Below are 14,174 nucleotides of genomic sequence, written 5' to 3'. Positions count from 1 at the left end.
CTATTCGTGTATATAGCGAGCATACTTGTATTAAAATTTATTATTTTACCAATATTTTAACATTACCGCATTAGCAAATAGTAAGTAAATAACTTAATACAATGTCATCATGTAAATTCCAAAAATTTGGTATCAATAACTGCTAAGTGATTATTTGATTATTTGTTTTTTATTTTGTTTTTTTTATTTGTTGATTATTTGTTTTGTTTTGATTATGATGTATGCGGCATTCTCGGTGCATTGCCACGCTAGTAGATAAGTACTTGAAGGAATTCAAATTTATCACATAATCAGCGAAAAAGTAGACCTTGCTGTAATAAATTTTGAAGTTACTGAATAAATCAGATTTTGAAATACTAGTAATAATTCACATGGAAGATGAGCGATATTGCAGATTAGTTGATATTACTGTCATACAGCATGGTTGTATGTACAATACTATGTATTGTACTTGTAGTACTTGCCAGCTGCACGTACTGTACAAAACTAGCCCGCCATCATCTGCGCAAGTGGATACCGCCTGAGAAGGCGCACTCCAGATTTACCGCGGAGTGTCGTCGTTGGCAGACTCCCAGCTAGGCGGCAGTCTGGTTGATTTGCGTTCGAAACTGCAGTGCATTCCGAATTCCCGAGTTCCTTGCTGTTTTAAAGTGTTTTTAGATTTTACTTTTGTCCATTTTTTATTCTGCAAGAGTAAGAGATCATTATCGATTACTGTTATAATTCCTTTTGAGTAGCTTGTCTTTCTTTGCGCCTGGATCGACCCTATTCCCCCCGTCTCGGGCTCCGGTATCGCTGCGTACTTCAGCGCTGCATCGCCGTCGCGCTGCAGAAAATGTCGGAATCCGCAGCGCCCGACGACTGCGGCTGTGCGGGTCGCGAGCCGTTCGTCAGCTCTGGCGATCTATGGCAGCGTTGCAGCTACCATTTCTCCGATTGCCCGCGGCGGCCTCCCACAAACTGTTTTCGCAGGTAGGCACCCCAACTCCCTCAAGTCAGAAAACCAGGGAAACCAGCGCGGTAGGTAAAACAGCGCAACCACACTTCAATACGGTGTTTTACCAATAGAAGTATTAATGTCCCCGGGGTAGTATTTGATCATAACGATCCCGGGACAGCACCGTATTTCGTGGATGAACCAACGGAGGTGTACTTGGGGATAAATGAATTTCACAAACAAGTCCGTCTGAAAATTTGTCCAGGGGTGGCTGTTGGACACGGGGACCTAATTAAGGGGAGGGGCACTATTTGATAAAATTCGGGATTAATAATTTAATTTAATTCGCTTCTTGAACCCCACAGACTGGCCCCCCTCGACCTTCCCCCGCTCACCACCTTCTCCCCCGGCGCCGTCCTGCCCCTGGAGCTCTGGCAGCTGATCATCTCCTACCTGGCCTCCAACGACGCGTACCTCTTCGCCCTCCTGGAGGCCTCCCCCGCCTTCACCCCCCTCCTGCCCCGTCGCCTGGCCGCCGCCCTGGCCGATTACAAATTCTACGTGACGGCGCTGGCCCGCCGCGGTCTGCTGTCGGAGCGAGTCGCGCCGCCGGGGGGAACGTGGAGGCGTGGCGGGCCATCTACAAACACACGGTGGACAGTCTGGCGTGCTTCCACTGCTTCCTGCGCCTGGCCCCCTCACCCGAGTATCCCGGCGTCCGCCCTATGGTGCCGCAGCGGATCATCCGGGAGATGGAGCGGATCGGGCGGCCGTTGGGCCCCGCTGCGCATCTCATCCGGTGGGTGTGGAGAAAAAAATCTCAATAAAACTAACATTATTTTATTCACGTATTTTATGATTTATTTATTATTTGTTTATTTAATGTTTTATTTATTGATCTTATATTTTATATATTTGTTTATTAAGATATTTGTTTATTTTGTTTATGAATATCTTACTTTTATTTTATGAAAAAAATTAGTGATTTTAAGTATCTTTAGGTTGTGGAAGATGCTGAGAATGTATTTCTAAAATAAATTATTATTTCGTCAGGTAACCTTATTGAAATTGTAATAAAATAAGTCGATTATCTGGTCTGGAAAACGGTTCCATAGTTTTCGTCAGATTTTCGTGGCGAAAAACTACTACTTCATATATTGACTGCTCGTTGATGAAGATGGGTTTCGTAGAGCGATGGCTGCACTTCAGGGTCCTCTATATGTCTTTATTGCGGCACTTTACAGCTGTAACCAGTAAAAATTAAGAATGATATTCAAACGTTTTTTCTGTTTTTCCAATTTTTTGTTTATCCATTTTCCGAGCCATATTTTCCGATGATAAAAGCTGCAGAATTTTTGCGGGAAGTTTTAAGTCCTTAGGGCTTTTTGTTTCTTTCGTCCTGTTCGTTTTCTGGTATTTTGTGACAGTTAGTTGCAGAAATTTGATTTCGTTTTATTTAACGATGTGATATTTTTAATCTGTAGGACTTTCGCGGTATTTAAATTTTTTCAGGAATTTTTTAGTTGCGGTCAGTGTTACTGTCCGCGCGGCAAGACATGTTCGCGAACTATAAGTCCATACACAGTGAAGATGAAAACTGTAGATGGATGACTAGACTGTCACCCACATTGTGTTGTTCACACATGAACTATCGCAGATACCTATGCAATACTATATTTTGGCTGAATTTCGCAGTATGTTGTTTTTTTTTATCTTATTAATTAAATTATTTTTTGTATTCTTTTTAGATACCTTGTACCTGCATACTTACAGTTTCATGTATCTGCATACTTACGTAAAATAAATAGAAAAAATAAGAAACAAAAAGAAATATAAATATACGAAAATTGTGAAAATTTAGAAGTTTCCTTATTTTATTAATTTCAATATTTTGCGGCATTTAACTGTTGTTCAACGCAGACAGAGCCACTCGGCACGCGGCGCCCTCCGCCGGCCCGACATCCTCAACATCCAGCTGTGCAACGCCGACCCGGCCCTCCCGGCCGACCAGCAACCCATCAGCCACGCCGTCATCACCTTTCTCGGTCAGCACGGCACCCCCTACCTGGGCGGCCGCTTCCGACTCCTCCTGCACTTCCCCAAGACCTACCCCGTGGACGCCTACCACGCCCAGTTATTAACCAAGATCTACAGTCCCTTCTTCGCGCCCCACGGCGACTTCTACTTCCCCTACACGAAGCGGAAGGACATTCAGTTGTACGACGGGAATCATTGGTCGTGTGTGCGCGGACCGGAGTTTGTGGTGGAATTGGTCGGGCGGTATTTGGCGTTGGATGTGACGGTGCTGGAGGAGGGGCAGCTGCGCCCCGGGAGTGTCGCCTGTGGGCGGGTGGTCAATCCGCAGGCGTGGGAGCTGTGGAAGAAGGACCGGGAGCTGTTTGACCACGTGGCGAGGCGGTTCACTCACGAATACGCCATTTATCATTATTAACTAAAGGTCAGTACTATAGTACTATTTTGTGTAATTTTTTTCCAGAAATTTTTATGGGTTTTTTTCTGTAATTTTTCGCAGCTTTCTGTTTATTTGTTATGCCAATTTTTCGTTTATATTTTGTCATTTTTTATTAAGTTTTATTTCGTGCTTTTGTAACTTTTTCTGTTTATTTCTTTTACGCGCAAACTTTTTTCATTTTGATGTTTTTTTTTGGTTTTTATTTAAATTTTTTTCACGTGCACGTTTTTATTTTTTCTTTACTGTGTGTAAGCGAATTATCCGGTTTATGGTATAAGCTAATAAGACCTATTTGCTATTTGACAGATAATCTGCTATTTGACCGCAGTTTTGTGTAAAAGTCACTGATTGTGCGCCGCATGTTTTTGGGAGGATATTCGAGATTTACAACTTTAAATAATTCTCTGAAAATCTGTAATTTTTTTCATCAGTTTTAGGTGATTCTATTAGATTTTTATGAATTTTAAATGTTTATTTATTAATGGATTTGTGCGGATTGCTGTCTTACGATTTTCAGTACCTTGTTTTTCTAAAAATGTATAATTCAACCGGCAGACGAATTTGCATCTTAATTATTTAGCAGATGCTGCTTTTGTTTAGAGGAAGCCGTTAGGCATCACATTTTTTATAATATCGTTCGTGATAATGTTCTCATAGTAATATTCATAACACTACCATTTTTTCCACATTATTTTATCTTTCCTTTTTTCCGATAAATTTTTTTACTGTTTTTAATGTGAATCTTCGCGAGTGCCAACTTTTTTGTGGTTGTGATTTTGTACGGAATTGTTTTGATTGATGGTGCGTGAGTGCACGCTTTTTTTCCGACTCGTGGACAGCGTGTGAGATCATTATAATTTATTCATTACAAACATTAACGGTGACAACGGCAAGTTTTCCAGCAGACCCGGTTTTGGGCTTTCTATCACGCGACAAAAGTGTTTTGCCAGACATGCGTGTATGGCTGTTTTCGCATAAAATATGGAGTGGCATTTCCAGTTGATGGCGAAATAAAAAACTACGGAGAAAATTAGCCGAAGACGATATTGTTAGGAAATTCTGAAATGACAGTCAGGGTTTTATTTATGTGCCGCCGCGACTGATTAGCCCTGACGGTGTGCAGTCCTTTTTCATATGGAATTAATTGCCTCCCGGACGTCGCCGTATTTTATTTGTCGGGGATGCTTAATATTCTAAAATTGCTTCTTATAAAAAAACGCAACATTCTTTGGCTGGAATAACATCAGTATAAAGCGCGACACGCAAATAAAAATTAATTTTTTTAATTTGCATTTGGCTTCGTTTTTTCGGGCTGCGGTGAAAATGGCCCTCTGTTTTTCGGGTTTCTTCTTTTATAAAATATCTTCCAGTTTCCGCTCATCATAGAAGATATCTTGTCTTTTCAAGAAAATTTTCAAGATGGATTTTATTTTCGTCTGCTTGGTTCTTTTGTCCTATTTTTCTCTGTGTTCGGCACAATTTAAAGCACCGTCCAATTTGCGTAAGTTTCTGTGTAAAAATTTAATCAGTAAAATGATATTTAATGTTGTTGTTGCGTAATAGTTTTTTTAAATAATTTTCGAAATTTTATAGTAATTTTGTAATTTTTCAGTAATTTTCAACAATTTTTGTTAAGTTTATTAATATTATTCAGTTACTTTTCCAAATTATTTTACTATTGCCCAAAGCCGCGAAAGAAATTGATATTGCACTGCATTTATTACAGCGACTATAATATCATAAAGAAGCATACTTGATGAAGATAAACGCGGATATTTAGAATGAATTAATAATTTTTACTTATGTTTAACTAATTCACGAAACTATTATTTACACCGGAATAATCGATTGAAAGCGTTTCTAATAATTACACAGTTCTGTCATAAGTTTTAAAAAAATAAATTATTGGTTTTTCTTTTTTTGTTTCGCATTTGTGGTTGTATCTCCTCGTTTTTATTTGCAACTGGTTTCTTGATAATAATTGCGGAGTCTAAACTTCCTCTGCGTTTTTGAATTTGTGTGGTACTTGGTTAAGTTTGATTAAAAATTGAAATCATTAACGAATTTCTGTGCTTTTAATTTTATATTCGTATACATTTGATGCATGTGTATTATTGATTTGTCAGATATGACACAGAGGCAGATGGAAAATGGGGCAAATATCACCTTTATTGGTACAATAAAGCAACAACAACAACACAAAAACCAACAGAAAACCCAATGCGGGAAAAGCTGTGGAAAAAGTGCCTGCAGTGCGCTATCAAGGAATCGTGATTAATGATTCCGCGTGCTGCGGGTATGCAACAGCTGATGCTGCAAAGCATGGAATCGCCCGTAGGCGCAGGGCTCCACCCCCAAGAGTGCAGAGAAATGCGCTGATTGGTCAGCGTAGACAAAGTGTGCGCTGAGTAAGCAGCGTAATAGCGCGGCACGAATGGAGTAACCATGTGCGGGCGGGCGACAGAAGCAAAAACCACAAGAGGTGTCTACCGCCTCGAGTGAGCGGTCTCTGACATGCCTCTGGGCGGGAGTGGGAGCTCCTGCGAGCACCTTCCGACTCTGCCCTGGCCAACCCGGTAGGGTGCCAGGATCCGATACCAGTAGGGCCGGATGCCACTTTGTCTCTAAACCCGGTAGGGTCGCTTCCTCAGACCCGCGGTGCAGTGCACCGAACGGCCGAAATCTGGAGTGCACTCTGGTTGCTGGGGGTTTCCAGTGGGGTTTGAAGGCTTGGTTGGTCGAACAAGTAAAAAATAAAGTTTATAAGGCTCGTAGGTTAAACATCGAAATAAAAAGATCACAATTCCGGTGAGAATTAAAGAAAGTAAGATCATAGTTAGAGATCCCAAAGCCAATTCCTTTGGTTAATGGCTAAATAAAAACATCAATTTCTTTGGTTAATAAAGTCTAGAAAAACCAGGTGTGGTTAAAAAACTAGACGAAATGGCTTATTCCGACTAGGTTTACCACAGGGCCAATCTTTTGTCCACACGGGTCCTAGTCAACGGTCCGCTTTATCCGATAGGATTGGTCTGGTCCTGTGAATCCGGGGCGACGGTTCCCAGAGATGTCCACAGGGGTCCAGTGGAGTAAATCCAGCGGTGCGGTGTATGGAAGGCACGGTTGCATGCGCAAGGACAAGTTGTCCCCTTCCTTGTTAAAGTATGGTGGACCAAGCCCGGTTGGGCGGTCCATGATGGGCCAGAGTGATGCCTCTGGACAGGAGAGGTGCTCCTGTAACCAAATTAATGCTTGGACCCATTCCGTTAGGATGGCCATGCTTTGGTCTGACATGCCTCTGTTGGACCTGACCCGTTAGGGTTGTCCTAATATGGCGGGAGTGGGAGTCCTGTCGGATTCCTTCCCAATGGCCAAAATGGGTGCTTTGGACCAGTCCCGTTAGGGCGGTCCATTTATTGGGTTTGGCCCTTGCATGCCGGTTTGGTCATGCGCCTCAGGCCAAAAATCTTCTAAGTCCAGGAGGGCCACAATGGAAAATTTTCTAAGTCCCAGGACCAGGTGGTGTGATGGACCAAACCCGTTGGGGCGGTCCAAACTCGGTCTCTGACATGCTCTGGGCCGGATACAGGTTCCATTGTGATTTGGCTGGCTCCGGCTGTTGTGGGACTGTTAACCAGGTTTGGCTCTCCGATGTGGACTTAGTCGTTTTTTGATGAGCCACGTCATTGGACGGGCCAAAAGACTTAGTCGATTTTCCGACGGTCCAAGTTGATGGCGGGCCAAAAGACTTAGTCGTTTTTCGACGGTCCAAGGTGTATGGCGGGCCAAAAGGACTTAGTCGTTTTTCGACGGTCCAAGGGTGTGATGGCGGGCCAAAGTTGGTCCGTCTCACTGGCCGTGGGCCATGAGTTGGCTACCATGTCCGATGAGTCAGGTAGGTTTCCCTGAGACCGTGGCCATAACAAAATTAAGTGGCGTCTGACGAAAACATCAGGTTGGCCGGGCCAAACTCCAAAAAAATTAAGTTGTGGGCGCCGGTAGGCGTTTTCCACAAAGGAGTCGGTCTGCTGACTAGAAGCATCCTCGTTTGGCCTCGGGGCGGTGCATCTTTTAGATGGGCCTCTGGGCGGTCCATGGTGAGGATGTTGGACATGGCATGCAAAATGGGTATACCACAACTTCTATGTGGCTCCCGAACTCACTTGTCCCAGTTGCTTGGTATGGCAACTAGACTCGTGAGCCATCTATGGTCGGTTAGACGCATAGTGGGCCTGGTCCAACTTCTATGGGCCAGGACTTGGCCTTGGCTTGTCGCAACTTGTATGCGGGCCAGGCTGATCCACGGCTTGTCGCAACTTCCATGCGGGCCGTCGCCGCCTTCTGGGCGCTGGATCCTTTCCATGCCGGTGAACTTAGGCGTTGTGCCAAGTTCGGTCCGGTGGACTCCGTCGGATGGTCTGGGATGGCCGAGCCAAATTCATGGTCCCAGCCGCTAAGCCAGAGCCTATCCGGGGAATCCGGTTAAGATCCAGGGATTTAGGTCCGGTGAGGTAGACGGTACATGGCCGTAAGCCACGTTTGTTGGGCGAGGGTAACAACCGTTGGATTGCACCCATCATGGTGTTCAAGTCCGGTCCAGCTGATGTTGGTCCCTGTTTAGGGCCAACATGCAGGAATGGCCATTGGCCTATCCCTGCCCTCCTTGTCCGGCTTGGTCGCCGTCGCCCAGCCCAGGGTTGAGTGGGTCGACGACGCTTTCCTCCATGGCCGCCAATTCCTGTTCTGTCAGGTTTTGTTGATTTTGGCTGGAGGTGCTGGCCGGCTGGACTTCTTGGCCAGGTTGTGTGGCCTGAGTTGGGACGTGTGCGGACGATCCTGTTGAGGATCGTTGGGTTCGAAACTTCGTTGGAAGTTTCCTGGTTGCTGTTCGATTAACGAACACTTCCGCACCATCGTCGAAGTCCGTTGGCTGTTTATAGCGGTAATCTTTAGAGCGCGGCTCCTGTAAATGTTCAGGGCGCTTTGAATTTTGACTCCCGCTTCAATCTCGTGGATCTGGTTTCCCAGGAGAGCCACTTGGGTCAACAGCCGAGGGACGATTTTCCCTTGCCGGTAGGCAACTTCCAGTTCCCAATGGCAGTGTAGATGACCAAGTCTGGGCGGCAAAGATGCGTATCATCGTGCCGTTATAGAATAAGTTTGTTTCTCTGGGTCATCCTTGTGATCCGCTGGCTTGCATGGGATTTCTATGGCCGCTCTGCAAGCTGCAATGATAAAACTGGCGTTCGCGTCCGGTAGGACAAACTGGGCCAGATATTTGACGACATCAAGTTGGTCGTCCTTAATGTGCAGTTGGCACAAGTCATTCCAGTCCGGTCTGGTGATGGGCTGTCCAAGTAAGTTCACGTCCGTGATGCTCGATAGAGCATTGTCACGGACCATTGGGTAACCCTCGCGGTTCTCAATGTGTCCTTCATGTTAAAGTCACGGGGCCCTCTTTCCTCTGCATTTCCATTTCAAGGCCGGACCGGGTGACGAAGGTTTGCAGATTCTGGACCATGGCGTCAACTTGGGCCCATTTGTCCCTGGGGTATGGGATGGCGCCCATGATGTAATCCGTCACAACCCGGTGGGGAAGTGGTCGGATGTTAATGCCCTGGTCCTCAGCGTACTTGTAAGGATCAAAGTCCGAAGTGCTGCCAGATGTTGTCGGGCCGGTAGGTCCGACGACGGCGGTGCGGCCTCAGTCTCCATTGGTATTTGGATACTGATGTTGTGGGCCACTGAGCTGACACTTCGTTCTGGTCGCTTGGTGGACTGCGCGACAACCAGGCTGGACTCGGTCTCGTTACGCTTCCCGGGTGATGTGCGCGGTTGGCGCTCGGGCTGGCTACGGCTTTGGCGGCCACTTTGGTCCTGGTTGCGGCTCTGGATCTGATGACGTAAGTCATCTGGGTTCCGCGGTAGCGGTGCCAATGGTGTGCGCTGTTCAGTGCGCGCTGGCTGGTATTGGCCTTTCAAGGCGTCCAGCAATCCACCTTCCATCAGCTGTCGGGCCACCTGGTCAACCATAGCTTTGTTGATATTTTCCAGGATCGTTTTCTCGAACCCCTGGTTGTATTCCATGGGCATGGGCAACTCGTGTCCGTAGGATCGAGAGCCTGATGATGGCCGCTGATGGTCGTAATTTCTCGGGTCGGCCGTTGGGCCACGCCCTGAGGACTGGTCAGATCCAGAGTTGCGGGATCGACGTTCCCGGTCCCGCTCGTCCTTCCGTTCTCGAGCCGATTGGCTGAGTGGAGGAATCGGAGTTCCGGTACTGCACCAGCCAGGTTGTCGGGCGCCACTACGTTGCATGTAGAGATCGTAGATCTCTATCTGTTCATGATCCCTCAGTAGGGGAATCAGGTGGCTTCCGTCGCGGCTGGTCATGTGAATATAAGCGTCGAAGTTGCCTCTCACCACTTCCAGGTAGAAGTAGTAGGCTCGTTCGCTCTCATCGCGGAAGCCCGGCCGCAGGTGGTATGCGCAGGGGAACAACTCCCGTGAGGAATTGTCCCGGCGGTGAGGATGTGTCATGCTATCGCCGCTGTTGCGTCTGCAGTCCGAGCATCGCGGTTCGTATTTCTGCTGCGGTGTAAGTCCCATTCTCTGTGGTAACAGAAATGAAACTTGCAGAATGAGGTTAAGTCCGCTTTCTATGACGGGTCCCTATGATAATTACGCCCTATGGTTTTACGTCCCTATGATTTTTACATGTGATTTGTTAACTAGGCTTTTCTTGCCCGGTGAATTATTTCGGGATCACCCCTAGACCCTATGCGAATTCTACGCCTAGGTCACTGATGGTAGTACGCCGCTTCTTCTTGGACTTGGTTGAGGCCAAGGAGTCGGATTCAGTGGGACGAGGGCCGTAACGATCCGGTGGGACGTTATGTTGTCTGTACCGCTGCTGGGCCTCAGGCTCGTCAACAGTTTGCTCGAGCCATCCTTCGTTTAACATCTTCCTTACGACGTATCTGACGTCCTCGCAGATAGGGTACAACCCGCTAGGGCGGCCCTGGTTCGGCACATATGCTATCCCATCGATGAGTTGTGGATGGTGCGAGATGACGTTCAGATCGTATCGGCCCAGGAGCTGGTTGGCTATTTCGCCTCGTGTGAGGCCTAATGGGTGCTGAGTGGTGGTCAGCACTGTGAGGACGGCGTTACGCCATTCCCAGTAGCCTTGAGGAGCCTTATCCACTTTTTCCGGTGGGAATGTGTAGAAAATCTGCGTGTTAGGCAGATGAGTCCGTAGTATAGCTCCTTCATGGTAGGCCATCTGTATGTACTTCATCACTTTGGACTTGGACAGCGGTGGGCCATTCCATTTCTTAATGAGTTGGAAGGCCAAGCCCCCTGTAGCAAGGGTTGTACCCGTTTGGGACAACGCCTTTAGGGCCGCCTTAATGTATGCCCATCGCTTGTCAGAATTGGAGATCCTTGGCTTTTTAGAAGGGTCTCCGCCAGGCCATTTCCTGGCCACCTTTGGTGTTGGTGGCGAGACGTAATCGATCCGCGGTATGGCCGGGCACGGGTCAGGTAAAGTCCATGGAATCTCGCCATCATCTGATTCTGGTGAGGTCGAGTCGCGCATCCTTTCCCGTTCGGGCGATGCAGCGCTTCCACTTGGCTCAGCGTTGTCCACGCTGGCTGGACTTTCTTGGCTAGCGCTCTCTGCGCTGCCTTGTTCCTGGTTGGCGCTTTCTGCGCCACCCTGGTCCTCCATATCCTGATCACCGCTAGGTGGCTGGTTCTCATCACCGGGTGGTATTTCCATGTCATGGTCCGGTGGGAGGTCCATGGTAAGTTTACCAGGGCTTTGGTCATCATCGTCGTCAGAGTCGGACTTTTGGGACTCCATGGTTTGGTCCTGGTCCGGCTCTTCTTGTTCGTCATCCTCTGAGTCCTCTGGTTGTGAGTCCTCAGAGTCCGAGTCGCTTGGCTGCGGTGAGGGATCTTTTTTCCCTCTTTTCTTTGTGGCCGTGGCCTTTCGGCTCTTTGTGGATGTGACCGATAAGGCTGGCGAAGGAGGTCTGGACCGGCCAGCTGCGTTAGGCAGTGACACAGTGTCCCTGGGCACAGGCCGAATTCCGGCTGCGCGCATCTCGTCTTCCGCTTCTTGGCGTGCAGCCAGCTCTCGTCTTGTGACGGATGGTCGAGGAGGCTTTTCTACCGGCAGTTTCTTTGGGCCTGGCAGTTTGGCCACTTGGGAGATCAAGTATGCCTCCTTGGCTCTGCCGGTCAACTTGTCTTTCGGCGGTCCAGCCGCTTTCTTTCTGTCCGGATCCCATTTTGTGCCCACGTCGTGTGACACATACAGAGACCGTTGGGTCTTCTGCGGGATGAACCAGGAATAGTGAAGCGGATCGGCTCTGCCCGGTAGGCGTTAGTCGTTTCAAAGTTCCATCCTTGACCAACGCTAACAACTCGTCAAGTATGATCTTTTCCAGTTTCTCCTGGTCCGCCTCTCCTTTGTAGTAGAGAGCGTTAATGGTCCTGACTATGTCGACCAAGTTGGAGCCTCTTGGGTTGTGCAGGTAAGCGATGGTCCTGCATATCTGGTGAAAGGCGTAATCCCGGCTGCAGGAAAGCCCTGCTGGCCGATGAGGCACGTGAAGCTCCATCATGCTGGTCCAGTCACGGTGCGTGCGGACCAGAAGTCCCATGTCCAGGATGAGAGTTACTACACGCCGCATGAAGGGTGCCGTTAGTACACGGTCCGCTGGCGGTAGCCCTCTGAATTCTTCTCCATGTGCCATTCTGGCTCGGAGAACTCGGACGAGACATTGGTACATGTCTCTTCCTGTTGTACGTCTCATGATCCTGGCCGCTGCCACCCATTGGCGCACATATGGACCCGTTGGGATCTCAATGTGCGTGGCCTCCGGTCCAGGGTCCGGGAGCTCAGCTTCGTCGTCCGCCGGCGCGGGAGCATTGTTTCCTCCGAAGGCGGTTCACCTTCGGGAACTGGCTCGAATTCCTCTTCTTGCCATGGACGATATTGTGGTGGCTCTTGTGACTCGTCCATACTGTCCGATAGGACTTGGACGTCTTCATCGCCTGACAGCCGTTTTTCGAGCTGGGCGATCTTGGCCTCTTGACTTTTCTTGTCTTTGGCCGCTTGTTTCTTCTGGCGGTTCCGTTCGGCCTCTGGATTAGATGTTGGCCGTGATGCGGTCGCCTTACTTCCACTCGGTTGAGGAGAGTTTGGACGAGTGGCCGGTTTGGCCCTCGGTTGTGGAGAAGTTGGACGAGAGGCCGGTTTGGCCCTCTCTGGATTTTTGGCTTTCCTCGGCTGCTTACTCCGTTGGGAGTTAGCTGAGTGAATTACACCCAGGCCGAGTGCAAAATTCTCCATTGTCCCTGTTGCAGGGACAGTGACTGGGCGGCCAAAAGGTATATCGTCGATGCTGGCGGGCATGTTCGTCAAGTTTATCGGAGCAGCGGCCGTTGGCCCTGTTCCGGACTGACTTTGGCCTGCCGATTCTTGTGCCGACGAAGTGGCCTTCGGTGGCTCCTCCGGTTGGGCTGGTTCTGGCTGTGGTGCTGTGGCCACAGGTCCAGACGGAGAAGTGTCCATTGGCTCTGAAGCCGCTGGTGGTTGTGCCTGCGTCTTTGGCGGTACCACAGTTGGTGGCGCATTTGACGACAGGGTTTCAGCCATTCTAAAGTCTTCCTCCGGTGGGGGAAAGGCTTTCTGGTTGCGACGGCGCCGGTAATCATCTATCATCCGTAGGACCAAGGATCGGAGCATTTCGGTTATCATGTCGTATTCTTCCATACGATTCTGCTCCTTGGCCTCCTGTCTCTTTGTGAGCAGGAACGGATATTGCCGTCGCTCATTATGGTCAGCATGGATCAGTAAGTGTCTCTGCTCGATAGGAGTGAGAGCACTCATGGGCATCAAGGCCGCGTCGGCTTCCACTTGTTGGGCCGAGACAGCCGGAGTTATCCGCACCGTCATTCTGGCCGATTCTGCGACCACTGGTGCAGGAGTTTCTAACCGTGACCGTTACTGGTTCAAGTGTTGAATCTGCAGACACCGTAGGTGCTGCGATTCGTTCCACAGTAATGGTCATGGTTGGCTCTGGAGGAGGTGTGGTGTCCATCCTCTCTTTGGTCGGGGACTTGCCTGGCCGGCTCGGTGTGAACCTGGCAGGCGCCGGTTCGATGGCCGGCATGCTGGGCATTCGCGCCGGAGTTGATGTGGCGCGTCCAGGAGAAGTCCGTTTTGATGGAGATCGGCTTCGGCGTGGCGATTCCTTCGTTGAAGGTGGCCGGACCTGACTGGTCTCATATAGCGCCCTTTGGACATTTTCGTCCAAGTCCGATTCGTTCTCCGACTCCTCGCTGGAGGAGACGCCCCAGAAGGCCGCTGGCAGTTGAGGACGTTCGTCCTCACTTTCTGCTTCTTCCGGTGGAAGTTCGTCTTCCACTGGCTGGCCTGGTCGTGGGCGGGGTTCAACTGTCCATGCCCTTGGGTTAATGTGAGGGCCACGGATGTAGATGGCATGCTCGATGATTTCGCTAGGCAACTTGCGTTGGCGAAGGGCCTGGCTTTTACTTCGCATGGCCATCAGTTTTCTGATGAGGATTGTACGTCCTTGGACCATCTGTTGACAACCTCGGTTGATGCGGTCAATCTCTCGGTCCGTTAGTGTAGGATCGCCGGCGCGTAGTCGCTGGCGCATATCTTCCTCAGTCAGATTTAAGCGTAGATCAAGTTCTATGATCTCGCTTACAAGCCGGTTATGCGGG

The 14,174-nt window shown here is 48.9% G+C and overlaps 1 protein-coding gene across 1 annotated transcript; it reads left to right on the top strand.

Moving 5' to 3' along the window:
• Positions 1 to 559: 559 nt before the first annotated feature.
• On the top strand, positions 560 to 3,538 carry LOC129593745 (uncharacterized). Its single transcript, XM_055490197.1, is given in 4 exon segments — positions 560 to 972; positions 1,303 to 1,564; positions 1,567 to 1,736; positions 2,858 to 3,538. Coding segments are annotated over 4 exon segments (1,101 nt in total). The 5' UTR covers positions 560 to 835; the 3' UTR covers positions 3,390 to 3,538.
• The last annotated feature ends 10,636 nt before the right edge of the window (positions 3,539 to 14,174 follow it).

Source organism: Paramacrobiotus metropolitanus, unplaced genomic scaffold (genome assembly GCF_019649055.1).
Source record: "Paramacrobiotus metropolitanus isolate TYO unplaced genomic scaffold, Prichtersi_v1.0 Parri_scaffold0000063, whole genome shotgun sequence".
Classification (NCBI taxonomy): domain Eukaryota; kingdom Metazoa; phylum Tardigrada; class Eutardigrada; order Parachela; family Macrobiotidae; genus Paramacrobiotus; species Paramacrobiotus metropolitanus.
The sequence above is the reverse complement of the archived record's forward strand: the minus strand, read 5'-3'. Positions and strand labels throughout refer to the sequence as shown.